Source organism: Colletotrichum truncatum (assembly GCF_014235925.2).
Source record: "Colletotrichum truncatum strain CMES1059 chromosome Unknown Contig_0009, whole genome shotgun sequence".
Taxonomy (NCBI): domain Eukaryota; kingdom Fungi; phylum Ascomycota; class Sordariomycetes; order Glomerellales; family Glomerellaceae; genus Colletotrichum; species Colletotrichum truncatum.
The window spans coordinates 3,043,178-3,070,484 of record NW_027222406.1 but is presented as its reverse complement, the minus strand read 5'-3'; the positions used below and the strand labels follow the sequence as shown (position 1 = coordinate 3,070,484).

Genomic DNA, 27,307 nt, shown 5'->3' with positions numbered 1-27,307 from the left:
AGAAGGGTGTCGGACCATCTCCAGGTTAAGCGAGTTGGCGTTTGCAAACACAGACCCTTTCCTACTCCTCAGCCCTGACAATCCGACCAACAAGATCCTCCAGCACGGACGCTGCCCTGCGCAGGTCCGGAGCTTCGCCATACCAGCGCTGCAGAGCCCATGTGGCCGAGTCCACCGCTTGTTTCCAACGGTCCGGAAGTCGGAACTTGCCACTCTTGACCGCCGCCAGGAGCAAGAGGGCACGGGTCATGGCCGCTCTGGCCATGAACCATGTTCCGTGATGGCGATGGTGCGGGTTAGCGTCGAGCAGCAGCTCGACCGAGATCTCGAGACACTTTTCCGCGAGGGGCATGGCGCGGCTAATCCACGGGTCGTCGGACGGTTGATGGATTACGTAGTATACGAACGGACGATGAATCCATTCGCGACAGCTTATCGCTCGGTTCTGTATGTAGTGAACCAGTTCGTTGTTCGAAAGTTCGTGGTTCTGCCAGTTGATTTGCGATGGGATGTGGCAGCACCTGCTGCCTGTTAGTGGTTATTCTTCCAGTCACTCCAGGCCACTCATTTCAAGACCTACCAGACATTAATTTGTTGATCAAAGTCTTCGCATTTTTCAATGACTTTTGCGACGTTGCGAATCCAGGCTTCTTCCCCATGATAGCCCATCACAGATATCGCACGATTCATCATCCTTCGCGACGAGATCTCAGCCAGATAGTAAAACCAGCTCTTTTCCTCTTCTGGTTGAATGTCGTCTTCTAAAACATCTACCGCGCTAGACTGAGGTGCTGGAGAAACAACTTCGGATGGCGGCGAAGGAAAGAGGTTGGGATAATCCAATCGCGTTATCCCGCTCGAAGGTAACGGTATCTCACATCTCAACTCACTGCGAGACTAAATCAGTACAGGACATGATAAGATGAGATGTACACACATGTGAACTCACCACTCGGATTTCATGCAAGACCAGTACAGTCGCTGCTCAAGACGTCGTGCCTTTTGGTCAGTATGTTCGGGGATCCGTCTTTGCGTCCGTCTCCAGAGAATATTTTTAAATTGGACGCAGGCTTGATTAAAGTAGAACCAAGCGGGTAGCGGGCGAAGAGAATACATCTCGAACACACCACAGAAAAACAGACACTGCACTTGAAGCAAAGATGGCTGCAGGAGCCCTAGGCGTTTTTTTGCTGCAAAATAGTATGCTTGCGCGGTGTCTGGGTCTGTGGAGTTAGACGCTGATGACCGAATGGACTCAGGCGTGCCACTGAGGCTAGATTCTGACTGAAAAGGGGTTGCTAAGCAGGCGAGGGCACAAGCTATAAGCTGAATCGGTGCATCAGTAAGTGGCTGGCGAGCCTTGGGATACAAGTCAACTTACTACCAGGCAGGATGGACCGTCCCAGCGTGGACCGTTTTCGACAGCGTTTCTCACATGTGTTTTGAAGTCAGAGATGTCGAGTATTGGGTTTTTGACGTGTACATAGGCGAGAAATCTCTTGGAAAGTACAGTGAAGTCGTCTTCTTGCACACCTCTTCCTAGGTTCCTGGGCCCAATAGCACTTGTCTGGCCGAGACTGTCCTGGTCGTCATCTTCCTGTTCGAGAATGAACGAGTTTATTTCAGGAACCATGTCTCTGAAAGCAGGCCATCGCAGAATTGCTTCGCAATTTGAGCTCGCTGCTGCAGGATCTGGGATGTCGAATCGTATCATGACATCGTCTTCGGGTAAACCGTCACCCGCTTGACATTGGGTTTCATTAATAACGGCATAAGATCCGCCATGTTGCGGGCCGTCAATTGACGTGGGTGATATTATCTGATGTCCAAGAGAAAAGTTTGCTGTGCACATAGGATCAACTGGTGGAGGCGGCGGCGGCGGTGGCCGAGTTTCCAAGAGATTGACAACATGATTAATTCTGTCAAGTATCGCCAAGCTGGCAGGGTCAAAGCTTGTGAGAGTACAGGGTTAGGATTCTGTTACGTAGATCATAGGGAAAACTGAGCATACGTTGAGAAATCATTCGAACTGTCGGGGTAAGTACAGAGACCGCCGTTCCGTTGGCAAAAGCCACAGGCGGGCCGGATGTTATCGCACTTTGTCTTGCGGACCCGACAAGGCCCACAGGCGGCTACGGCACGCCTCCGCTGGTACATGCCCGATGTGCGGCGCCTCTTGTTCCCCGTATCAGGGGTCTCGTTTCCTGCATCTGGGCCTGACATGATTGTAATTCTGCCGCACCGGGAAATCGGGATACCGGGTCATATGTGGAGATAGCTGGCGCGAGATGGCTGCAAGTCCCTCATCAACAAATTTGAGATGACCCAAACGAGTTGAATTTGGAAAGTCGGTTTTGGGAGCAAGTGAACGGGGGAGGGATGTGTGCGGGGAGTAGCGGAGATATGAAGAAAACGTCTTCAGAAATGCGAATGCGAGGTTGGTCAGGGGTTTGCTGGCTTGCAGCATGGATCCATTCACTAATTTCAGTTAGTGTCATCGCTGTTTTGGATCACTATCCGCAAGCCTATACCAATAACGTTGTCACTTTCTTCTTACCTTAGAGAAATTGACAATCATATTGATTACCTAGTAGATGGAAATCTTTCGGGTTTTATTCGACAATTAATCAAGACTAAAACCCTTCGACTGTTCTTCCTAATGCCACTCAAAGCTGCGCCAGAAAGAACGTACTCCATCTCTATGGCACTTCGGCATGATTTGTCTAGCTGAGTCTTGTGCATTTGAATATCCATCCTGCTGTGGAAAGCTTGCCCATTATCCGTCCTCAAATGATGTCTTGATAAGATCGGATCGGTTCAAGGCCAAGTGAAAAGTCTTGACTTCAAGTGGCCAAGAAACACAATCACAGGGCTTTTATATTGTCCTTGGATTTGGGGTGAACACTGACGGCTAGGTTTACGAAAGGCTTCATAATGCCTAGCGCCATGGTATCCCATCGGGTGCGAAATGGCTACAGGTACATAATACCCATTTTCGTCCACTTTTTACCCCTCACGAAAGGGATACGTAACGATACGTCAATAAGCCATGTTTTCTTCAATACATTCAACACCAAAATTAACATTTCAATTGATAGCTAACCGTCGCGATGTACTCGAGAGATTTCAACGCGTCTAATAGGTTTACGCGTTTATATATTACTATTGCAGTACTTCCTGAAGACCTCTCTAACTCCTATACCACTGACTATACGCCAAGAAGTATGATAGCACAACTATACGCCAATAGAGGTACAGATTTCATTCATTCATTCATTGCTAATTGCGCTTGTCTCCAAGAATCATTCTACCTTACTCCAGCATGATTGGTTGAGTAGTCATTCTCTCCATTTGCTTCTTGATGGCCCGGTAGCCAAAATATGTCAACACGACAGAGAGCAGGAAAAGGCCAACCGACATTGAAATCATCCAGATGAGGTTGCCAATGTATCCTGTGGTCCAACTTCGCTTTGATGCACTCTGCAGATCATCGATGTTGAGCATGTCTACACCCTCACGCGTCAAAACTTCCCAGACATAGTCGCGATAACCTATCGGCCAGCTAGGCAAATCCCAATACCGAGATTTTAGGCCTGACCATTTGGCCGTTTCAATCTGGTACCTCAGTTTTTTGAGCTGGCTGTTACTGAAGCCTGTGCGGACCGATCCAATGCTCTGCTGGAAAGAAACCGAAGTATAATAAGCATCCTCTGGGTCCCACGCTATACTTTTACCGTAGAGACCAAACTTGTAATTTTCGTCGGGAAGACGCTCAAGCGGAGCGTCAAGGAAAGCGTCGTGGTAATACCGATAATGCATTTCATCAGGCCAATTGTTAGCCCATCGCTTCTCCACGAGATCGCCTGTTCCAACCACTGTGATTGGTCCTGGCCATAGATGCTGCTTTAGTACCAAATTAGGTCCCACGACGACAGATTCGTACCGGGCAAGGAACATTTGGTCTCGAAGTGGTTGCAACTGCTGCATCACGACGGGCCAGGTCTTGAGGGCGTCGTCCTTCACGTCCAAGAGGAGAACAACAGTGACGTTTGGCCGACTTCTGAAAACACCCTGAGCGCAATCCGTACGGCTAAAATTTGACCACGTCTCCGGTGGGTTCATCTTGTTCAAGATAGCGAGTAAGGGGTCGATGTACATGGAGCGCAAGGTCTTGTCCGGCGACAGCGACTCTCGGTCATGCCCGACTAATATGTCTGACCCATCGTCACTGAGCCATACATCGGCTTCGATTCCGGTACAACCAGCTGCCAGAGCGGAGTAGAGCGGGTACTTTCTCCAATAGTCGTTATGTGAATGGCATGTAATGGGAACGACCGAGCGAGAAAAGTCTTCCGTCCATCGTGCTAGGCCGTCAACTGGGTGACCGTCTGCATCGATTGGGTATTTCGAGATGAAGCTTTCAGAAGCAATGTTGCGAAAGACCTGAGGTTGAAGAATGAAGATAAACACGTAGAGTAGAGATCTGGCGCTCAAATTAGGAACTGAGAACTCGCCAAACAGACCAAACAGAATACAAGTTAAAAGACTTACATTGACACCCCAGTTCCAATCGTTGCTGAGCCTCCCAAAGCTATAAGCTCCCAAAGAAGCCTCGGCTTCCGAAGCCTCCGCAATCGACTAAACTGATCTTGGATCCACTCAATCGAAGTGTTAAAGGCCCTGACCAAGGGCCGAGTTGACGACAAGGAAGCATCGGTTGAATTCGAGTCTGCAACAGAGCCAAAATTTGTAGACGATACAAACTGTGGTTGGCGACGAAAACTTCTGTGGTCTTCTGAATTTTCTTGCGGTGACTCCATGGTTATCATTACATTTGATAACAAAGTAAACTTAGGTAGGTCGGAACTCAGAGACATATATCATATCAACAAGCGGCGCAGCATGATATCCACAACAGGCACCAGAATAAAATCCTTGGCTGTCCCAGAAGGGGTGAACATGGCGCCCAATAGGAGCTTGGTATTTGTGATCTACTGAATGCAATATGATCAAAAAGGGACTTTGTCTGTTGGTTGGCATTCAACTTGGCCTGAAACAACCTGAGATGGCGTGGATTTACGCGTCTCCTTCACCGTCTGAATCGATCTTGTGCATTGCCTTTGCTCTTCGCTGGACCCAAGCTTCGCAGCCAATCTCGTCGTATTTCGGTCGTTCTCCGTTTTTCAAGCACGTCTCCACAACGCCGCAGCTCTCATGTAAACCGAAGCCGAAAAAGAAAGGCATACTGATGCGCTCTTGACCACTCAAGTTTTGTGCACGGTGCACCGTACTTACATAAAGATCATTAGTTATGCGCTGGAGGTAGTCGGCAATGTTTACGACAAAAGTTCCAGGTATCGGAGCAGCCCTGATCCACTGTCCCTGTCGGTTCAAGACTTGAAGTCCTCCAACTGCATCCTGCCATAGTATAGTGAAGAGTTGAAAATCTGTGTGCGATCCGATCGACACTTTCGCGTCCGCATCAACATCAGTAGCGTTGGAAGTTGCGGACAGCGGAGGATAGTAGTTCAGTGCCAAAGCTGCATCCGGATATTTGAACTTGTCGTCAAAATAGTTCTCTGGAAGGTCCATAGACAGCGCAAAGGCCCGTACGAGCACGCGTGCCAGCTTCAAACAAGACTGCCAATAACGGATGATTGACTCCTTGAACAGCGGTCTGTTTGCTGTTCCATCCCAGTGAAAGTCTTCTATCCGGAGGAATCGCCTTGCCTCTTCCGGGATGGACTGGACGTCACTGACATCAGGGTCATGCCGAGGGTCGTAAGTCCAGCTGAACGTCTCGCGTACATCGATGCTCTCTGACTTGTTGATACGTTGCGACCCAGGCGGCTTGTATCCATTGAAATATCGGCTCTTGCCTACCCACGACTGCATTTTGGCCTCCTCGTCTTGACGAAAATAGTCCAAACAAGCTGCATGAGCCGAATCAGTTATGGATGAATCGATGCCATGGTTGGTAATGTAGAAGAAGCCAGAGGTGGTAGCAGCATTGCGAATTTTCTGAGCAACAGACTTTCGATCTGCAAGCGCATCGCCGAATGAAGGTGAAATGTCGATGATGGGGATTTCGGTGGGGAGAGCATCGCGGAGAGGTGTGCGGAGAATACGGCGCGTTACGGGGCCATTCCCAGATGCGAAACGTAGAAGTGTTGTCCCCGGCTCGGACTGGAGGATTGCAGTACTCATCGCGTACTATACCAGAGGTCAGATTCGCAAATAGGTTGACAAAGTTATGAAAGCTGGACTACCGGTTCTTTACATATATTATAGCGATTCCAGAGTTTCCAGTGCAAGCATTTAAAGATAAAATGAAATGCGGGGTGGAACCTAGCGATAAGAAATTTTAGTGTTTGGAGGCGGGGTTAGAGGATATCATTGGTCTTTGATAGGAAGCGAGAACTCGTCTCGTCGGAGATGGCCGCTCGCTGTCCAACAACCAATACTGACTCGTCTTAGAGATCCATATCAGACTTGCTCAGGTTATCAAAACACAATTATATACGTAATCTATTAGGGCTATGGGTTCCTCTGACGCGTGTTTGTGGTTAGTGGGATTGTTCTTTCAGGAGTTGCATTGCTGAGTTCTTCCAAGTTCTCTGTGACAGGGAACAATGATTCATCGGAATCTCGATATAGAGCTTTTGGAGAATTGAGGCGTTTTGCCTATTCTGGTGAAACAAGACCAGTGCGTTTTTTTCTGAATCTTCTTTTTCGTGTTTGTCTCCTGATTCTTACTGCTTTTGTTTTGCTCTCATTGCTGGTCATTCATCATCTTCTTTTTCCGACATCTCCATTCCTACCTACCAGAAGAATGAAGTTATCTTTGAGTCACAGCTACTAGACAGTATCAATGACTCGTTCAACACCCCCCGTATCAATTTCAAACAACTTTGAGGATGCTCTGCGGAAGTCGCTATTGCTGTAGGTAACTGAGGCAACACAAGTGGATGCTCCAGACACCGTTACCACTAGTAATTCAGAGACTAAACTTGTTAGTTACCATCAGTCCTGGCATGCCGATTAGCCTGTATTTACAGTTCTCACACTGCCTTCCACAGTAGACCACAATCCAATCCTAGTAGCAAAAATCCTTTGTATTTTGACCAAAAGTCTCGATTTAGGTAGTCGTGAATTTAATTGTGGTATACTCCTGACAGCTTTGACATCAATAGGGAAGTCAATTCCCCAATTAACCCCGTAGTCACGTTTCTTGGCATTTGTATGAAGTGGACTGGACATCAAAATCTGGCACAGTCATCGTCTTGGTTCCAAAAGCGGCGGCAGCCAGTTCCTTGGTTATGCAGCCGTAGATTATCCGTAAAGCGTCGCTATTTGGAAGACTAGCTAGCTCTTACGGGCCTAACGTGTGGGGAGATGTGATCCTAGCAATTAGCACTGCCATTGGTCATTGCTACTCACGGGGAGTATCGGAGTTGCTTACCACCTCCACTGCCCCATTTCGCCAACATCGTAAGCAGCTTGATCAAGCCTCAAACTTGGCCAATCCCTCTTTAAATGGAGTTGCCATAGTAAACCTTAGATCTCCTAAGTGGATTATTCCGTCTCGGACCATACTATATAATCTCTTGCGCCCTTGTAGGGTTAACATATCAGTCTCCAATTCTCATAAATACTAGCCCTCCGGTCACCCTCCGTCTTGATCTCCTCCTTCCAACTTCATTACCACCCCTACTTATCAACCAAACCACAATGTCCTCCGAAATTCCTACCCTCCGCTGGGGCATTATTGCCACGGGCCTCATCTCCTCGTGGTTTGTGGAGGATTTGGTTCTCGAGCGCTCTAACGCCAAGGCGAAGCACATCGTCCAGTCCATCGGATCGTCATCACTGGAGAAGGGCAAGGCATTTGTTGAAAAGCATCTTCCCGGCCACAACCCTACTGTCTACGGCAGCTATGGCGAGGTTTACAACGACCCCAATGTTGACATTGTCTACATTGGCACGCCGCACGCTTTCCACAAACAGAACTGCCTCGACGCCATCAACGCAGGCAAGCACGTCCTCTGTGAGAAGGCATTTACAATCACTGCCAAGGAGGCCAGAGAGGTTTTTGAGGCTGCGAAGAAGAAGGGTGTTTTCGTCATGGAGGCCATGTGGACACGCTTCTTCCCTCTGACGCGTTCCCTTCTGAACGTTCTGCACACAGAGAAGCAGATCGGCGACATCCACCGGGTTTTCTGCGACTTTGCCATGAATATGAACCTCGCCTCCCTTGGCCCCGACTCTCGCCTTAAGAATCCTGCCCTAGGCGCCGGAAGCTTGCTTGATATTGGAGTTTACAGCCTGACCTTTACGATTCTTGGACTGGACCCCGGTGTTGGCGAGAAGGCCGAGAAGCCAAAGATCGCCGCTACCCAAACACTGTCGGATGACATCGACATTGCAACCTCCGCCCTGCTCCTGTACCCTAGTGGAAAGCAGGGTATCTTGACCGCCTCGACCCAGGTCAAAACTCCCCCAGCCTTCTGCAGAATTGAGGGTAGTGACGGATATGTCACCGTTGAGGGTATTGCTACTTCCGTCCCCGGGTCTTTTACTGTTCATTCTTCCAAGGCATCTGGTGAGGGATGGACAGAGTCGGAAACACCTGGCCTTAAGGCCAAGAAGTTTGACTTTGAGCGGCCTGGGAAGGGATTCTACTGGGAGGCTGATGCCGTCGCTTTGGACATTGCTGCGGGACGCAAGGAGAACGAGATCATGCCCTGGGCCGAGACAGTACGGGTAATGGAGATTATGGATGAGATTAGGAGACAGGGTGGTGCCAAGTTCCCACAAGATGACCAATAGACGACGGACTAGATGTCACGAAGATATGTCAATGATTAATGATATCCTATTTCGGCCATATTTGGAAAATGTTCAGTGGAGAAGTGACTGATCGTTCGAATCCAGCGATACATTTGAACGTCTAGCAAAATAAGCATCTTCTGAGCCAACATAGGACAGGGCGAAACAGGAGGTAGGAGTACGGTAACTGCATCGGGAACTAGATGTTTTCCACCAACAGTCAGCACAACCGCCTTTCGCAACTTGTATGCCTTGCAGCTTTCACGGAACGACAGTACCACATATTGCTTCCATGGTCTATTTGCGCGAGAGATAAAGCCCAATGATTGTCGCGTGTATCGTGCTGGAAATACCGCTGCAAATATAATAAAAGGGAGCGGTTTGCTTTTTGGGGCGATAACGGCAATGCTTACCGAAAACGCCGAGCGAAGAGTGTATACGTAAGGTAGTTCCTGTGAAACGCACACCATGGGCATATAAGCTGGTGCTTCCTATGCTCATCCTTTCTAGCCTAATTGTTATGTGTCTAGTTCGTCTCACTTTGGCTTTCGGGCGAGTAAGCTTACGGTTTACCGGCGGGCAGGACAAGGTTTCCGCAGCTTGGCTGGTGCGCATGGAGGCGGCAACATGGAGTCGATTCAGTAGGTCACAATTGGCTAAAAATGATTAGTAAAAGAAACATGTAAAGAAATAATTGGAGACAATACAATGTCACAAAGCAAAGGTGGGTAGTTAGGTGTATAGGACGGCGACACAATACTAACGGGAGGGAAAAGCGAAAGATACAATTCAAAGAAATCAGGAATTACAATAGAATGAAGGAGGAGACGAAATCAAGTTTGCAAAGATTAGTACACCGCGCCCGATAGGGGTTCTTACTTAGCAGTTTGCTCGCGCGGCTTTTCTAAAGGAGAAAACAGAGTCTTTCTGGGCGGAAGGCATATGATAATCCAAGTAAAGTTCAGTCAGAGACATGATCTACGTCTAGAACTTGAACCAGGTGCTGGGCTCATGGATGCTTACGAACAAGCGCACACCTAACCCACACAAACCACCCAACTCATGAGTAGTACTTACAGGAGTAGTACATGCGGAAGGCAGATTGCCAATCCACAACCACAAGACCAGAAACAAAGTAAAAGGCGATGTTCGATGGCTGTTGTATTCGCAAACCTAATCAAAAACCAAAAGTGACGAATCAAAAAGCTCTTGAACCGACCTTCGATTTCTGATCTACAAGCAAGTGTGTATGAGTGATGACAATCCTGTCTACGGTATTTTTGCTGCCAACTTCGAGACGATCTTCCGCGCACTACCGCGTCCTTCCACATTAGTGGGTCTTGAAGACTTTGAACCCTCCTACGCCCCCTTCTCCTACACTATGTCCTGTCTGAACATGAATCGTAAACTCCGTTTGAAATTTAAGGAATGACTAAAAAAGCCCATAACGACGAACGACGTTGAATCATTCATGCTCCCGTCGGCTATCGCGGCATGAAATGGGCGGCTAGCTGTCGCAAAGCTGTTAGGACCCGGCTATTGCGGAAGTTAAACTTCCGTAGATACTTCTAGCATCCAAGAGCCTTTTGATCAGGTAGCGGTTTGCTTCGTGCAGCCAACCAGGAGGAATAGCGTACGACAAGCTATAGGCATATTAGTAGCACTAAATGTGGATGTGATTCTACTGTTAATTTAAGCTACTTGTTAGAATAAAAACGTATTTTTTGGTGCTATCCCTAGAACTCTTTTGCAACATTATTAGGCCCAAGCTCGCCTCGTGAATGAATCGCGCCAGGCCAGATGATAGCCCATTATACTGAAGAGTGTTGCATTAGAAACCCCCTTGTTTCAGGCTTAAAACCAAGATAAAATTTGGCAAAGGCGGTGGACCTAGTAGCACTATACCTGGTCTCTACAGCCAAGCTGTGTTAGTTACTGGCGCCCTTTATAGCCACGATATGTACTATACCATCGATTGCCACGAGGTAACAGCACATGGCATCTAGGGTATCAGCCAATCATACGCCGATAGTGCGATTTTTTCCGAAACATGAGCACTTTTTTTGATTAGCGTATGAAGAAATATGAACTTTAAAATGAATTGGCTTGTACCTGTTGCCTTGTAGCAGTCAATGGGGCAGGCTACGTCTCGTAGCTGTGGAAGGCTTGGCTACCGAGGCGGCTTTTCCTGCCGGAAGAGGCAGGTGAAGTTCTGAAAATGATGGTAGAATTGAAGAGCACGAACAATGAATTTTGACTCGATTCAAAACACAGCATAGTCATGCCCCCTATCAATTGCTGTTAAAAAAAAAATGATCGAAGGGAACCTACGGCAGTCCGCAGGGCGCACTGGGTCAAAATTCAATAATTTCCGCATCGGGTCAATAGGTCTACACCTAAGGGGAGGATTTTTAAAAGGCTCTGATTGGCTGAGAATTACAGGCACTTGCGCGAGTCAAGAGCGAAAAGGGTAAATGCGGGCAGTGTAATTATATATGGGGTAGTTGAGGTAGTTAAGGCAATTAGGGCAGTTGGGGCAGTTAGGGCAGTCAGGGCAGTCAGGGCAGTCAGGGCAGTTAGGGAAGTTAAGGCAATTAGGGCAGTTGGGGCAGTTAGGGCAGTCAGGGCAGTCAGGGCAGTTAGGGCAGTTAGGGCAGTTAGGGAAGAGGCAGTTAGGGCAGCTGGGGCAGTTAGGGCAATTAGGGCAGTTGGGGCAGTCAGGGAAGTTAGGGCAGTTAGGGCAATTAGGGCAGTTGGGGCAGTCAGGGCAGTCAGGGCAGTCAGGGCAGTTAGGGCAGTTAGGGAAGAGGCAGTTAGGGCAGCTGGGGCAGTTAGGGCAATTAGGGCAGTTGGGGCAGTCAGGGAAGTTAGGGCAGTTCGGGCAGTCAGGGCAGTTAGGTATTAGGGTTAAGGGGGGAGGCGCTATAGCTATAGCGAGGTAAGTATTATAGAACACTATAATTATAAGTAGGGGATTACTACGGGTATAAGCCGGGAGTCAGACTTTAGCAGGGTTCTAGGGTTGACTTTTTATGGGTATACAGGCACGGGCTCCATACTTACCTAAAATTTCTAGCCACTCATATCTTATCGATAACACACCTTAGTGGAGACATTAGCCATATTAGGCAAGTTCTACCCCTCATACCGTATACCTACTAATTTATTGAATTTTGACCCAGTGGTCCCTGCGGACTGCCGTAGGAACCTATAAAAAGTCCTGTCCTCCCCGGGCTAACACACCTTCTGCAGTAAAGTCATTCTACACAATCTAGTCTTTTTTCATCCGATCATTTGCCTTCCCTCCCATCAAATACAAAATGCAGTTCTCTTTGAAATTTCTCGCTTTTGCCGCGACGTTTCTGTCAATGGCCGAGGCTACCTGCCGTAGTTCGGGTCCTGGCTCTCAAACATTTGACGGATCCAGCGGTTGTATCCAGGGCAAAGGCTTCGACCACAAGTGCCCCGATAACACCGCCTTTTTCTCTTGCTGTTCCAATTCTAACTGTACTTAAAAGTAAGTAATATAATCATTTTTGGGCTGAGTTGCGGCCTAAGGTCACGAGATCTCTAACCAAAGCGTCAGGTCTTATTTTGGAAAAAGAGGTGTTCTCATTTGTGGATCGAGACATGTCAGTTCAACCCTTTACAGCGATATACACTAGGATCTGGGCTGTCACTAGTGTACTGAGATGAGCAGAATCCCATTAGCTACAAGCACGCGACATGGATCATTACTATAGACTGAGACCTCAGCATCTGCTCATGGCCTCCTAGATAGAGATTCAACAATCAACTCTGTGGTTCATCTCAAATAGCTTTCAGCCTTGGCACGCCTTGCCGTGACATATTTACCCGGCGCTAAGCCAGACTCCCTTCTTGTAGGTGTGTCCGTAGTGGCATGCGAGTCCAACACCAGTGGAGGAGGAGCGGCAAATCCCCGGGAAGACGTCGGAATTGATTGATGACGTTCCCCTGTGGATGATTTCTCGCTGTAATGCACCACACTAAAACACTAGCTGTCATCGGCTCGGTAGATGAATGTTCACGGGATTAGTGGCCACAGAAGCCAATGCTTTCGGGAAAACATCGCCTAAGAAGCAGATCCTACGGAACCCAGGGCCGATGCTGAGTTCCTTCTCCACATAAACTCCGCCAACTCCGCTCAAACCCCCAAAGCTACAGTTGAAGTCGACAGGTATGAAAAGGGCAAACATAACCAGATTTTGAGTCTCAAGAGTATTTACCACCTATGTCTTAATTTTAATCATGGAATCTGTGATGAAAGACCAGAGCCCGGCTGTAGAAAGGCTCGACCCCAGTGAACTCGAGGACAGCCGGGGTAGACGGCCACAGGAAGACTCTGGTAGAATTCATGACGTTGAGCGGCGCAAAACAGCATGGATATGTGTCTTGGGGTCGTTCCTTTTTCTCATGCCTTCATTCGGTATACAGACTCATCCATTGCAACGAGACAGGCGGGCTAACATCAGTGCCTGCAGGTTTCATGCAATCCGTTGGGACAGTACAGGCGTTTCTTCAAGAGAATCAATTAAAAGAATACTCATCACGGGATATCGGCTGGATTACAGGTGTCTATAACTTCCTCACCATGTTCCTTGGCATCCAAGCCGGCCCTTTAATGGATGTCTTCGGCTCCAAGCCGCTCGGGCCTCTGGCGGCCGGATTTCTTGTCCCAATGTTCTTCCTTCTTGCAGAGTGTAAAACTTACTGGCAGTTCATCCTCTGTTTGGGCGTTCTAGGAGGAATTGGCAATGCGATTGCCACAACTGTTGGGATTGCTGTCACCGGAAAGCTGTTCCTTCGACGGCGTGGGTTGGCGTTAGGTCTTGCTTTGGCAGGCTCGTCGACTGGGGGCATCATCTTCCCTCTAGCTCTTCGGCAAATGCTACCGATGTGGGGTTGGAGATGGTCTCTGAGAGCTGTTGGATTCATCGTCTTGGGCATCATGTGTTTGGGCCTTACATGTCTCTCACCGTTTCCGAGATTAATAGCGATTGCTCAAGGCGATAGTCACGGTGATCGCCGCAGCAAGAAGGATGCAGCTATGGACTTTTCGGCATTTCGTTCAGCCTCCTTTTCTTTTGTTACAGGCGCAATCTTTCTGCTAGAGTTCGCTATTTTTGGCGCTACGGCTATTCTTCCGACTTTAGTGTCTTGGGCTGGATTTCCGGTTGAGTCCGGGTACAGCATGCTCGCTATTCTGAATGGTTTGTCTTCTCTTGGGCGCATCCTTCCTGGTTTAGTTGGTGATTATTTGGGGCACTTTAACGTTTTGCTTGCCATGGTTATTTTCACCTTGGTGACAACTGCGGCTACTCTGACTGCTTTCGGCTCGACTCGTATCGAAGCACTGTATGCGTTCGCTGCTTTATGGGGATTTGGTACTGGTTCTTTTTTATCTTTGACTCCTGGTGAGTTGAGCCTATTATTACTGGTTTGACACTGGAAGCAGTGCGGATAGCTTCTGGTGAGTACATCCATGTTGCCAGTGAAATTTTAACTGTGTATACTTCTGATACTAACAATTTGTCCCATAGCTCGACTAATGATTTCAACAGTCACTACGTTCTCATTAAATGCTAATTATTAACTTGTACCAGTATGCATGGGTAAGGCGTGCGATACCAAAGATTATGGGAGATATTATGGTATGTTTTAGGGAAGTCTTTGCGATTAGTTTAATCTGACTCGATCCTACCAGGGACCATGAACTTCGTTATAAGTTTTGCTTTGCTTCTGACAATGCCAGTAAGCGGCCAAATGCTTGAATCTCTGGGGTCAACCGCATTGTCAGGGCTTTATCTTGGCGTTGTGTTTTTGGGAGGAATCTTGATTTTTGCCGCACGGTCAACTTTGCTTAAAACGTGGTGTGATTTTTCAAGCACGATATAGCAGAAATATTATGCATGAATTAGCATGAGCTACTTATGAATTATCATGCTTTGATCTGTTTATTTGAAGATACTGCAGCTGTCTTGAACGAGTGGGTGGTATGGATTACTTGAGTAGTGGATGTGACCGTAGGCCGTTGCAAAGAAAACTCATCACGGCTTGCCTAAAGTGAGTCAATAAAGCCCCCAGTTTTATCATCAGCATTAGGCAGTCTCAACCTGCTTCACTTTAGCCTCCTTGGGGACGTCTTCAACCTCTCCTTCTTCAACATCCGCTTCTTTGCCATGAACCTTCTCAGACTTGCCCTCAAACACCTCTCGGATCTCTTCCAGTGTATGGCCCTTTGTCTCAGGGAAGAGGAACCAAATTAATCCGAATATCAACCCAAGAATACAACAAAAAACGATGTAGTACTTCCAGGCAATTGCTTTCATCGCGATTGGGTTGACCTGGTTGCCAATGATGAGGCCGGTAAAGGCGGTGATGTAAGTAACAGACAAGCCACGCGCCCGAAGTGTGTAAGGGAAGATTTCGACAGGGTAGGCTTGTAATAGAGGGGTCCAAGATACGTCGTAGAAAAAGTAGAAGATAAAGATGAATCCCAGGACTGCCTTGCCGGTCGCCTCGTTTCCACTGGAAACAAACGAAGATGTCAGGCCCGTCCATACGATGTAACTGATCAGCATGCCTCCAGTGGAAATGAGGAACAGAGCGCGACGACCCAGGCGATCAACCATAAGAGCTCCGAGGAAGGTTGATATCACCCAGTTGAAAATTTGCAGGATACCGTTGATAAGAGTTTGGTCCTTGACTTCCGTGATTCCAATCGTGTTGAGGACCAGATTCAGATAATAACTGACAACTGCAACGCCGTTCCATTGACTGAAGAAGCCGACAATCATGGCAATGAGAGTACGTCTTCGGTTTGCAGGCGTTCGGATAAGTTCAAGCCAAGATGACTGGGACATGGCTTCAGCTTCAGCATTCAGAGTGCTCTCGACTTCTTGCATCTCAAATTCGACCAGTGGGCTGTTAATGTCTCCGCCAGCATGGTAGTCTGCGAAAAACTGTCTTGCCTCGTCTTTGCGACCACGACTCATAAGCCAACTAGACATGGTCGGTGTTAGTCATTGCAGCGAAGCGTAGATATGACTATTTTAAGACAGATACATACCGAGGGGATTCGGGAAGGAAAAACACTCCCATTAGTTGAATGACTGGTAGGGCTCCTTGCAAAATGGAAGGAATTCTCCAGCTCCAGGCCGTTGGGTTCTTGAAAGTTCCAAAGGTGCACCATGCAGCAAAGATAGATCCGAAATACTTTGATGGGTACTATTAGCACTATGGTCCATGTCACACAGAAGAAGCGTTATGACTTACAAAGAAAGTATTATAAAGTGCCGTCGCTTTACCTCGCTGGGGCGGGTACGCTAACTCGGTGATAATAATGGGGCTTGGCTGACTGATGAAGGTGGTGAAGAAGCCTAACAAAGCTCTTGCGGTTACAAAAGTGGCAAGGTTTTGCGACAGTCCCTGCAAGACGGCAAACCCAATGCAAGCTGCAAGCCCAATGATGATAGGCAGCTTGCGACCCCAGCGGTCGCAGATGTAGGTGACAACGAAGAGTGCGACGACTTTGCCGAGAGGATAAACCGCATTCATAAGGCCAAGAACTGCGCCCTCGGGATTTCCGAAGAATCCACGCCATTGAGGGAGGGTTTGAAGGCCGTTCATCATTGAACCTGCGAGCCAATGCTTGTTAGCTATCTACAAGTATCGAAATGCAGTAACTAACAACAAGTGGCAAAGTTCGAGCCTTCAACTAGAACCTCTCCCTGAAAGGACCTGAGTGATATGGTGACTTACCATCATAGCCAACGGAAGCAGAAGAAAGCAAAGGAATCAATAAGCAAAGGTTCAACTTGAGCAAGTGAGGCGTCAAGTACCACGGCTTTGGGTTTGCTGGAAGCACCTATATGTCCAACGTCAGTGTGCTTCCGTCAACAACCCCGGGATGGGCCATACAGCTGCAAGAGCCGAACCAACAGCAAGCTCCGCCTCTTTCTTTTTTCCGAACCCTTTCATGATTATTGAGGCCCTTTTCGAACAGGAGGTGAAAAATCTCTGTCACGGAGGTGCGCCAGGCAAGCGAGCTTCGAAAAATTTGTCAAACCTGGGGGGAAACCATGCCATTTAACTACTCCACCAGATTCCTGGACCAACGGATAGTTCCCCGGTCATCATCCAGGTTCGAGACCCTCGGCAAGTAATCACGGATCTCCTTGAACCCACACAATCCCCATGGGGCGCTCGGGGCCGGAAGTCGGAGTTCAGAGTCAAGGAACTCGGAATACAGGGTTGGTTGTGGGGGAGTTGTGGCGTCCAATGAACCTCCGACACCACCCGGTTAAGCTTAGGCGAAAAGAGCGTTCCTTGGTGATGCATCAACGCTCTGGGGGTTAAAATAGTGTTTCGGGGAGTGTCGGCGAATGCAGACCTGAGAGCCCACACTTCCCCAACGTCATATGGTTGACTATTGGATGCCAGCGAAGAACAAAACTCCGTTTTGGCCAATCTCACATGGTTCGTGACATTTTGAGGCTCTTGCAATTACACAAATAGCAAAGTGCAGTGAAGGAAACCAGACACCACGACGCTGACGCCGGAATATTTAAAGGGTCGCTCAAGTTCGCGTCTTTGCTGATAGAAACTCCCAGAAACTCAAACAACATCCAAAAATCAAGTTTCAAGACCAGCAAAAAAATCTGTCGGTCTTCACGGAAAAGATAATCCCTTTTTCACAAGAACTCATACCATTCTCTAAAATGGCCGGTCAACAGCAAACACCAATACTCAGAGTTGGTATCATCGGTTGTGGTGAGATCACTCAGGTCGCTCACATCCCTAACATCAACTTCCTTTCCCACCGATTTCAAACGACTTACCTCTGCGACATATCTCAGCAAGCACTTCAACACTGCGCTAGGAAAGTCCAAGGCGGCACACCGAAAACCACATCAGATGCCGCCGAACTTTGCTCATCGCCCGATGTCGACGTCGTTGTGATCGCCAACGCCGATGCGTACCACGTCGACCACGGCATACTGGCGCTCAAGAATGACAAGTACTGCCTCATCGAGAAGCCGGCGGCATTGTGCTTCCGGGATCTCGACTTGCTGGTCGAGGCAGAGAAGAGGTCCAAGGGCAAAGTGATGGTCGGCACCATGCGCCGGTTTGCGACGGCGTTTACGGATGCCGTCAAGGAGGTTGGCGGGATGGAGAAGATACAGTACGCGAGGGTCAGGGACATTATTGGCCCGAATTCCGTCTTTGTCGAACAGTCCGGCACTTTTCCGCAGAAGTTCACAGATTACAGCGATGAGGACACCAACGACCGACTGAGGCGCGAGGCGGACATCTCCGAGCAGGCGCTGGCCAAGGAGTTTGGCGTCCCTGTTGTTCCAGAGTCCAAGTTGATGCTGCGACTGCTGGGAGGGTATGTCAAAATGTTGATGATGCACTTTCAAGAAACTCACGGCTGACGATCTATCAGCCTTGGAACCCATGATCTTTCCGCAATGAGAGAGATCATTGGTATGCCCCAGAGCGTTGCTGGCGCTTGCTTGACGTTCCCTGGAATATTCAGCGTTCTCTTCAAATATGATGACTTCCCTGTTACCTACGAGTCTGGTTTCAACAAGATCCCGCAGTTCGACGCCCATATCGAAGTCTATTCGCCTGACAAAATAGTGCGTGTGGACTACGACACTCCCTACGTGAAGGGCCTTCCAGTTACAATGACAGTACGGGAGCGTGTCGGAGACGATGGGTTCCAAGAGCGTAAGATCAGGAAGACCTATCAGGATCCTTACACAACGGAGTTGTTGGATCTTTACGACTGCGTCATCAACGGCAAGCAACCCAAGACGAGTGCTTCGGACGCCAGGAACGATATTGAGTTGTTCAAGATGATATTGCTGGCTGATTCTAAGAGATATCAGAGTGCAGAGTAGGATTTTTTGTCACTAGGCCTTCATTATATCAAGCTTGAGCTTCCTGGTAATTTACTTTCTCCAACGTAAGATTGCTTCATGAGAGCTACCGTGTGATGAAGTAGGGTCATGAGCAAACATTTTGTTGGTCATCACTTCATATAACACTTTAGATTGTCAATGAGGTATTGATGCACACTTTGAAGTTATGATTTTCATTTTTATTTTTTTTTATTCATTTCATCTGTCTTTACTCACCTATGTGTTTTGCATTCTCTTAGGCCGTTACTCTTTTTCATTCTTCGGGCATGGGTGGATATTCGCAGCACTAATGGAGTTGGTAAAAAAGCGAATATGGCCATCTCAATTAGGTATCCAGAGCTTCACATTTGTGATGTTTGTCAGCCACAAAACCACAAAGTCTAGTCACTTCATGGCTTCGTTCCCGGCTTAACTTTCAATGCATTTATTTAGTCAGTCATTACATAATACAATTCTTCCCACATCAACTATATCTACTTTAACTGCATACAGGTCTGTTTGACGGTTTGGACACAGAGTTCGACGGGTTGGTCTGTCCGCAGCCATTAAGCGAACCGAGAGCAGTGTCATCAACGGCAGCGTTGTAAGCAGCACCGCAGTTGGGGTCACTAGAAACATGTCAATTACACCGGAACTCTGTTGCTGGTATGGTATTGAACAAGGGCATCTTACCTTGCACCACCGCTGGCGTTGTTGAAGTACGAGCAGATATCATGGGAGAAGCAGTCCTGGGTGTAGGCGTTGCCAAGTGCGGCGCCACTGCATCCAGCCCCGCAGCGGCCGTTGCAAGAGTAACTAAGAAATAAACGTCAATTCAAGGCCTAGAATCACTTCTCTTGAGTGGCTAGCTTACTCTCCAGAACCGGCACTGTTGGCGCCGTAGTTGCTTCCGACAACACCGGTGAAGGTGCACGTCTGGCCTGCGCTGTTCGTCCACCTTGCAGTCGCCGTTGCGCCGACCTTGAGGCATGTAATGGCTCTCTTGCTATGCTCAAGGGGAGCCGGTGATGGCGCAGCAAGCGCCAAAATAGGCAGAGCCAAAATGAGGGAGAGTTGTGGAAGCATCTTGATGTATATTAAAGAAGCACAGTCAATGAAAGGGAGTTGGTTAATCTCTAAAGTCTTCAATCACCAAGCAGAAACCTGTAACCGCTTATATACCAGATCCGCATTTCTAAACGAACATGACCCAAACCCTCGTGATCAATATAAGCCTCAATTCGCCGATCGCGATACCACGTAAACTCCGAGAAAACGGAGCATGCCCCCGTTTGGAAGCTGCGTCGTCAGGATATATTGACCTGCAACCACTTGAACGAACCTAAACGGCAATTCGTGGAATCAAATCTGGGGTTGATGCAGTGACGTGATCAGTCGTCATCGGCAGAAGGCCAGTAAAGGCAAGGTTACGGAGAATTTTACGGAGAAACCTGCCAGGGCGGGTGCAGCGTGGTGATCTCCCGCGCGCACGGCTCGGCTCTTGAGTCGTTATTATGGAGAAAGAGCCTGTCTGTCCGCCAGAATATTTCTTTGTCCAAAGATTGAATGCAACCAAACGCCAAACCATCCTATGTGCCCTCCCGTTTCAATGTCCCAGTTCCAGTTGTGAACCGCATCAATCGTGGTAAACTTCTCTGCTAGACCGTTCAGAGTCCCATGTTGCCAGCTCAACTGATCCAAATTAGGCCTTAAGAAGATTCTTGACAACAATGGCCACATCTCGGTCCGATATATCGGCATAGCAGATTACCGTTCATGTCGAGAACAACTCCCAGAGTCTTGCAATGGAACCCAACCATTTGTATCCAGCTAACTGTACAATTCCAGCCTGCCCCATTCACGACTGTGGCGTGATTTTAAGTGCTAAAACACTGTGCCATGTGGCATTAGGGGCTATATAAATCATCATGGGAAGCAACACTTTATCAAACATGTTAGAACTAGCCACGAAAACAAGTCTTCGTGAGATAAGCATGTCATCGGGACTTACAGATACGTAGTAAAGTGATGCTCTATGTGCGATTCACGCACTCCCGGCTACGGTTTCTCGTCATAGACGTGCATTTTAGCCTTGCAACGTCCTCTCCGTTAGCCTGCATGTGATTGGACGAGGACGCTCTACTTTGAGGAGGGGTGGGCGGGCATATGGTCGACTCGTGAGAGCTCTCGGGCGTGAGAAGACCTCTGGGACTTGTTGTAATAGCAGGCATGTCACGGCAATGCGGTGCATCCCCTATCCGGTCGGAAAGTTGCAAGAGCATGTATCCTCCCTCGACTTGGCTCAAGACATCCTCGGCAGACGCACCCGATCGGATCCTCCTCACAACATCATACGCTTGCGACTCTGGCATGGATCGGATCGCACAAAAGAACTCGTTGAGGCAGTCATTCTGGCGCTCGAGTTCATCATACCTCCTCTTTAATGAGGCGCTGCGGGACTCGTTTGGGTCTGCGGTGTAGCGGCAATCGAATCCTCGTGACATACAGTTGGTGCATTTCGGTCGGTCGGCGGAACACTTGTCAGGGGCGAAGGGTTAGCGTACAGTGTTTCCGAGGATCGTTAGGGAGAGCAAACTTTGGTCTTGCGCTGCCTACAGCTTTCACAAGCGACCCAGACGTTGCGTCGGCTGGGTTTCTGGCCTGGTTGTGATGATAGGCAGCGATTGTCCGGCGACGACGCTGTTGATGTTTGATGGGGGGAAGTGGCATCAAACGCGGGACGAAGTTCCCGATAGGAACGATTGCTTGCCATGCAAAATGAAAAAGATGGTATAGAACGAATAGTTCAATTTCAATATTGAATAATCATTTCAATACAAAGTTGTGTGTTGTTGGTTGTTGAAGGATAAATTGAGCTGCCCCAAAAAGCACTCTCTCTACATTGAAGATACCCCAACTCCTCTTTGGAAGCTCCCCAAGCCTAACCAAGGTATGTATACTCATTGTGTGTTAGCCGTGACGTAAGTTGAGTATTATCTCCCATAAATCATTCAGCTAAGCCCAACATGGCCACTGTAGAAAGATGTTAATTGGTCAGTTGAAGAAGGCGGGGCTTTTGTGAGTTGCAGTAATGTCCAATCCGATGCAGGCGAGAAAGCTTTGAGTAGGAAATCGAGATTGGTATCGAGATTCGCATTTCGTCTACCTAATTACGGGTGGTGTCCGGAGGTATATCCGGTCCGTAAGGAATGGGAAAATCAATACTCCGACAAGTTGCTTTCAAGTCAGATGACATATCACGTGCATGCCACATGATGCAATCGGAAGCAAACACTACGTTGGAAGCAGCTGCCGTCCGTCCATTCCTTCTCATCTCTGTTGGCCAAAGTTGTCGTCTAACATCAAATTTATATTTGCTTGACTACCACCACTTATGCTTGGCCTTTGGTGTGGTCTGTTGTCGTTGTACTGTAATCTGTTTTCTTGTTTATCCATCCGATAGTACAGAAGATACAGACACCGATGCACCAAGACCGACAGGCGATGAGGTAGCTCAAGTTGCTCCAATATGTATGATCGCTCCCCAAATTCGACTTATTGACCAAGGTCAGCCAGTTGTTATTAGCTCGGTGAGATGTGTGAAATTACCAGCTCACCATCACAACAGTCAGGAGTGCCCCCTTCGGTGTCCATGCCGGGTAGCCAAATATACCTGCTCACCGTGGTACTGTGAGCTCACCTGAGCATCGCCTGTCGCTGCGCATGACTGCCATGATGATCTCTTCCCAGCTGGCTGGGCAGACCTGACAATCCCTTCACCAGGGCCTCTCTGGGCCTCCCTTTGGGTCTCTCGCTGCTAATTGACCCATCGGAACATGTGCCTGGGTGGACCAGCGTCGCATTCATAAAAATTGGATATTCACCTGTTCATCTCGTGTCTGCAGCCCCTGCAAAACAATGTTAACCAGGCCAACAGGGTCGGCCCTGGGCGGCGAAGATGAGCCGGCGGTTGACCGCATCCCCCGCCGCCAAGCTGCCGGGCTCACTTTCTCTACCTATGGTTGCTAGTCACGAAATGCCTCTCTCTCCGGGACGACAGGCATTGTAAACAACGCTCCAATAACCTGATCGTTACAACGGCCAAACCGCTCAACGGTGCCTGGACTTTAGCCCTTCACCGCACCGAAATGACATCAAATCCAGCGGAGACCCAACCCCAAAATGGTACAAGGTCCTGGGCGCGGGACAGAAGGATGCGACGCTACGAACGCTAAACCCCGCACGCCATCGCCCACTTCACCCACAAAATAGACCAGTACCCCTGGTTCTTGCGATCTCAAGCTGGTATAGCTTGCCTTTGGACCACTCGGACTGGCATATTTTCATATATGAGCTTATGAAGTGAACTTTTCCAAGATTTCCCCGCACGGTAACCAGTCATGGACGGGGAAATACTCCAGCTTTTGTCCAGCTTGGCATTGCTTCCCCCCCCTCATTCTCGCCTAGCCACTTCTCTTCCTCTCGCGCCACTCAAGTTGCGTCTTAGGGGATCGTCGGCTCTCTAGTTTTCTTTGAGACTTGGCCTCGCCCAACCTACAACGCATCTCAATGGCTCGGTACAGTCCACTCGGCGCTCGGGTCAATGCCAGCCGGCCAATCTCGGCCGCATACATGAAGTCATGAAGCAATATAAAAGCACTTAAGGTTGTATTGTTTCCCCGGTTGGTCTTGTCAGGAGAAGAAGAGTTTAGAGACGTCTCAAGCGAAGTCTAGCTCCTTCCTCGCTCTCACCAATTCGCAAAATGGCGCTCACCAAGATTCTGTCCTCCGGCCTCCTGTTCGCCTCCCTCGCCTCTTCCAAATGGATTGTTCCAGGAGCGAGATGGCGTGACACTGAGGGCAACCTCGTGAATGCCCATGCCGGCGGCGTCACCATTGAAAAGGACACGGGCAAGTTCTTCTGGTTCGGCGAGTACAAGCTCCAAGGCCAGGAGGAGGGCGGCGGTGTTTCCGTCTACAGCTCCGATGACTTGGCCACCTGGGAGTACCACGGCCTGGCCCTCGAGCCCATCGAAGGCCACCCGTACATCTCAACCGATATGATCATCCAGCGCCCTAAGGTGGCTTACTCCGAGCCCACCGGCGAGTACCACGTATGTCTTCCCTCTAGGGTAACCATTCTTTCCGAGCTCAATTGACTGACAATGAAATCAGATGTGGTGGCATGCCGACAACTCAACTTATGGTCTCCTTCTCCAGGGTCTGGCCACTTCCCCCAACATTACGGGACCCTACACCTTTGTCGACGCTACGGCGCCCCTAGGCAACTGGTCCCAGGACTTCGGTCTTTTCACCGATTACAAGGACGGCCGCTCCTACGCGCTCTACTCCAACGGAGACCGCCGCGAGGGCCGCGACGTCTACATCAGCGCCTTTAACGAGGAGTTCACCAACGTCACTGAAGTTGTCCACCGCTTCGACAAGTACGACCTTGAGGCTCCCAACATTGTCCAGACGGAATCGAGCTACTACGCCCTCATGTCCCACAAGACGGGCTACCGTCCCAACAACGTCGTCGCCTTCAGAGCTGACTCCCTCTCTGGCCCCTGGTCCCAGCCCTTCTTCATCTCTGACGCCTACACCCGCACCTACAACTCCCAGTCCGGCAACAACCTCAAGATCAACGGTACCGAGAAGACTACCTACCTCTACCTCGGTGACCAGTGGGACTCCAACTCCCTCTGGGAGAGCCGCTACATCTGGCTGCCTCTCAACATCGATGACGAGAAGAAGTCCATCCACGTCGAGTGGCACGACATCTACGACCTCGATGTGAAGACCGGTGCTGTCACCCCCATTGAGGGAAAGACTTACAGCGCCCACGAGTTCGCCACCACCACCGGCAACGCCTTCAAGCAGGAGGCTAACTTCGCTACCGGCGGCACCATTGTCACCGGCATCTACGGCAACGACAGCAAGGTCATCTTCGAGGGTATCGAGGGCACTGGCGAGCCCCAGTGGGTCTCCTTCTACTACCAGAACACCGACGACATGGGTTTCGGCGACCAGCCCGGCGGTACCCCTGACCGCATCGGCGGAAAGTGGCAGCTGCGCCGCATCGCTAGCGTCATCGTCAACGGCAATGAGCAGCAGGTTGAGTCCCTGTACCAACGTGACACCCACAAGGGTATCATTCTGTCTACGCCTCTGAACCTGACCCTTGCCGAGGGCTCCAACAACACCATCGCCATCGGTGGTCTGTGGAACGACTTCGACTTCAAGGGTGCTGACATTGACCGCATCGTGGTGTACCCTCCCGAGCCGAAGGGACCCGTCAAGTGCAGAAAATAAACCAAAACGAATAATGATTAATGTAGTTTAACCCAAGTTGGGAGTTTAGCGAATGCAAATATCTTCCCATACTATATCCTGCGTAACTGCCTCGCCTGACATGATTCCGTGAACGTATGCGTCCCGAAGTATCACCCAGCCATCGCCATTCTCCCCCTTCCGCATGAGCAGAGGAAGGTGACAGCCCTGTACCACCCACACCTCGTCACCAACATCGAGGCTGTCAGGCAGGTTGGCAAGGTAGTCCCCCTCGAGTAAGGCGAGTTGTCTCCCTTCCATTGCGGCGTTGAACAGAGAACCCCACTTAAAGAACCCCCCTTCGATGCTCTTGATAGTTTTCTGCTTCTCCTCTTCCGACGGCAGAGGCAGCTCACTCTCTTTGCCCAACCAGCCCATCTCGCCAAGACGCTTCTTCAAGTCGTCCGTCGAAGGGAACAGACGCGTCTCGTCGCTTGCCGCAAGTTCATCACACACCTTGGCCTCCTTCACGATGTCCATCCACTTCGCTCCAGGCTGCTTGAGAGAACCACCGGCCCCCTGTGCATAAGCCTGCAGAGCCCATACCTTGAAAGCCGCCCCCATATCATCGCTTGCCCCCAACTTCTCATCTTCATGTGACTTGCGATCTCTCAGCAGCGTGCGCCAGAGAGCCTCGACACGCGGCTGGCCCGTATGAGTGTAACGCGCAGGCAGCCTCATCAGAATCGAAGCGGTTCTCCGGAAATCACCATCATGCAGCTGTCGTTGCCTCTCCCCAACCGCAACGACAGCACCGATCTTGAGGCCCCGGCAAAACAGCTTCGAATCCCGTACTTCGAACGATAGGTCCCGCACTGCGAGACTATTAGACGCGTCCTGCCCGCTCCCCTCGCGCGGATACCCGACCGTACGACGACCCCAGTCTGGGACCCAAGAAGGAAGCCCTTCCAGTTTGGCTACCGCCTTTCCTGTCCAGCATATGATATCCAGCCGTCTTGAACTCGTGATTATGTTCTCTGCGACGGTTGTATACACTTGCGGAGCCGTAGACCTGTAATCCACCGTCGCCCAGGACACATCGAAGCTGCCATACTTTGCGTAAAACTTCAAGATACCGAACAACCCGTAAATCCTGTCTCGCGCATCCGTGACATCGAACAACATCGTCCCTCCGAGGAAATCCAAAAGAGCCTTTATTCCGTCTTCTTTGAGCGGCTCATCCTCGCCCTGCTTCATGCGGCACAGCGATCTCAGGACGTAGATTTGCGTCGCTACGCCTAACCCCAAAGTCCCATCTCTCCTCGACGTGGTAAGTTCCGGAAATCGAACGTATGCCTCCGTAAGGATCCCCGAGAGGTTCGTCAACGCCGCAAACCCGCCTACGACGTCCCAAGGCATAGTCGTATCTCCGGAAAGCATGTCGACGGTGGTGCTCAGCGCTACCTCCTGAACGACCCACATCCTCCAAAACCATCTCCGGGCGTACAAATCGGTAACACACCTCCAATCGTCCAAGGTGAGTTCCGGCATTTCCACGCCTCTCAAAGACTCGAAATCGGAGTTTGAGATGGCCACCCAGACAGACAACCCTGCTTCTTCCTCTATTCTCCTCATCACTTCGGCGATGACCTCGAAAGCCCTCGGGATCCCCGGCTTTGCCTTGCCGAGCCAGACGACAGTCCGATGGGCATTGGTGTAAACGTCGTCCATGATGGAAACCTGCGTCGAGCGCTCCGTGAGGTCGTCTTGATTTATACAAATCGCATCGATCCAGAACCACGTGTCGGGAAAGCTCTCTCTAAGCTGAAGAAGACCGTCATGCAGATTCTGCATGGCGTAAAAGGTCTTGCCGCCGAGTATGATGGGCACCGTGTCGCGAGACGGCTCGGTGTCGAAGTCCGCCGCGCCCCATGTGTACGATAAGGCATGATATACCGGACGGTCCTCAAAAGCAACTGTCTTGATCAGGAGCTCAATCTGAGGCTTGGTTCCGGCTGGATTTGTCAGGTGGGTTGGGTCATTGCCCGCTGGACATATCTTGACGACGCGAATGCTATCGGCACCGACGGCGGAGGGATACGTAAACAGCTCCGGCGCGCCTTTCTTCAGCGTCTGCGAGTCGGCCATGGCGAAAATAGGTGGTTCGGGTATGTAAGATGCAAGTCTGACACTGAGTTCTTCAGCAAAATGACGCAGGTCATCATGTAGTATTTCCTAATCTCATTGGTTCGACAGGGGGCAGTTTGACAGGGCAAGCT

General features: G+C 49.6%; 11 protein-coding genes across 11 annotated transcripts; 5 read left to right on the top strand and 6 right to left on the bottom strand.

Annotated features, from left to right (window-relative positions):
- Positions 1-61: 61 nt before the first annotated feature.
- CTRU02_213394 (fungal specific transcription factor domain-containing protein) lies at positions 62-2,223 on the bottom strand (the record flags this gene model as incomplete). Its single annotated transcript, XM_070206043.1, has 5 exons — positions 62-521; positions 581-889; positions 950-1,326; positions 1,382-1,952; positions 2,012-2,223. The coding sequence occupies 5 exons, from the start codon at positions 2,221-2,223 to the stop codon at positions 62-64; spliced, it is 1,929 nt and encodes a 642-aa protein (XP_070060436.1).
- Positions 2,224-3,312: 1,089 nt separating this feature from the next.
- Positions 3,313-6,207, bottom strand: CTRU02_213393 (Altered inheritance of mitochondria protein 6-like protein 2; the record flags this gene model as incomplete). Its single annotated transcript, XM_036731629.1, has 3 exons — positions 3,313-4,483; positions 4,552-4,763; positions 5,296-6,207. The coding sequence occupies 3 exons, from the start codon at positions 6,205-6,207 to the stop codon at positions 3,313-3,315; spliced, it is 2,295 nt and encodes a 764-aa protein (XP_036576628.1).
- Positions 6,208-7,731: 1,524 nt separating this feature from the next.
- On the top strand, positions 7,732-8,829 carry CTRU02_213392 (dimeric dihydrodiol; the record flags this gene model as incomplete). The annotated part of the gene is made up of 1 exon (XM_036731628.1): positions 7,732-8,829. The coding sequence occupies one exon, from the start codon at positions 7,732-7,734 to the stop codon at positions 8,827-8,829; it is 1,098 nt and encodes a 365-aa protein (XP_036576627.1).
- A 3,320-nt stretch (positions 8,830-12,149) lies between these two features.
- On the top strand, positions 12,150-12,344 carry CTRU02_213391 (uncharacterized protein; the record flags this gene model as incomplete). Its single annotated transcript, XM_036731627.1, has 1 exon — positions 12,150-12,344. The coding sequence occupies one exon, from the start codon at positions 12,150-12,152 to the stop codon at positions 12,342-12,344; it is 195 nt and encodes a 64-aa protein (XP_036576626.1).
- Positions 12,345-13,110: 766 nt separating this feature from the next.
- Positions 13,111-14,745, top strand: CTRU02_213390 (riboflavin transporter MCH5; the record flags this gene model as incomplete). Its single annotated transcript, XM_036731626.1, has 4 exons — positions 13,111-13,276; positions 13,332-14,264; positions 14,454-14,501; positions 14,555-14,745. The coding sequence occupies 4 exons, from the start codon at positions 13,111-13,113 to the stop codon at positions 14,743-14,745; spliced, it is 1,338 nt and encodes a 445-aa protein (XP_036576625.1).
- Positions 14,746-14,948: 203 nt separating this feature from the next.
- Positions 14,949-16,830, bottom strand: CTRU02_213389 (lactose permease; the record flags this gene model as incomplete). Its single annotated transcript, XM_070206042.1, has 5 exons — positions 14,949-15,852; positions 15,920-16,077; positions 16,126-16,487; positions 16,612-16,717; positions 16,771-16,830. The coding sequence occupies 5 exons, from the start codon at positions 16,828-16,830 to the stop codon at positions 14,949-14,951; spliced, it is 1,590 nt and encodes a 529-aa protein (XP_070060435.1).
- Positions 16,831-17,570: 740 nt separating this feature from the next.
- On the top strand, positions 17,571-18,758 carry CTRU02_213388 (oxidoreductase; the record flags this gene model as incomplete). The annotated part of the gene is made up of 2 exons (XM_036731624.1): positions 17,571-18,241; positions 18,299-18,758. The coding sequence occupies 2 exons, from the start codon at positions 17,571-17,573 to the stop codon at positions 18,756-18,758; spliced, it is 1,131 nt and encodes a 376-aa protein (XP_036576623.1).
- A 499-nt stretch (positions 18,759-19,257) lies between these two features.
- CTRU02_213387 (uncharacterized protein) lies at positions 19,258-19,844 on the bottom strand (the record flags this gene model as incomplete). The annotated part of the gene is made up of 3 exons (XM_036731623.1): positions 19,258-19,387; positions 19,452-19,574; positions 19,633-19,844. 3 exons carry the CDS (start codon positions 19,842-19,844, stop codon positions 19,258-19,260), a joined length of 465 nt encoding a protein of 154 aa, XP_036576622.1.
- A 947-nt stretch (positions 19,845-20,791) lies between these two features.
- On the bottom strand, positions 20,792-21,531 carry CTRU02_213386 (C6 transcription factor; the record flags this gene model as incomplete). The annotated part of the gene is made up of 2 exons (XM_036731622.1): positions 20,792-21,298; positions 21,355-21,531. 2 exons carry the CDS (start codon positions 21,529-21,531, stop codon positions 20,792-20,794), a joined length of 684 nt encoding a protein of 227 aa, XP_036576621.1.
- A 1,990-nt stretch (positions 21,532-23,521) lies between these two features.
- CTRU02_213385 (galactan -beta-galactosidase) lies at positions 23,522-25,070 on the top strand (the record flags this gene model as incomplete). The annotated part of the gene is made up of 2 exons (XM_036731621.1): positions 23,522-23,872; positions 23,934-25,070. The coding sequence occupies 2 exons, from the start codon at positions 23,522-23,524 to the stop codon at positions 25,068-25,070; spliced, it is 1,488 nt and encodes a 495-aa protein (XP_036576620.1).
- Positions 25,071-25,115: 45 nt separating this feature from the next.
- Positions 25,116-27,176, bottom strand: CTRU02_213384 (ankyrin and het domain protein; the record flags this gene model as incomplete). Its single annotated transcript, XM_036731620.1, has 1 exon — positions 25,116-27,176. The coding sequence occupies one exon, from the start codon at positions 27,174-27,176 to the stop codon at positions 25,116-25,118; it is 2,061 nt and encodes a 686-aa protein (XP_036576619.1).
- Positions 27,177-27,307: the final 131 nt, after the last annotated feature.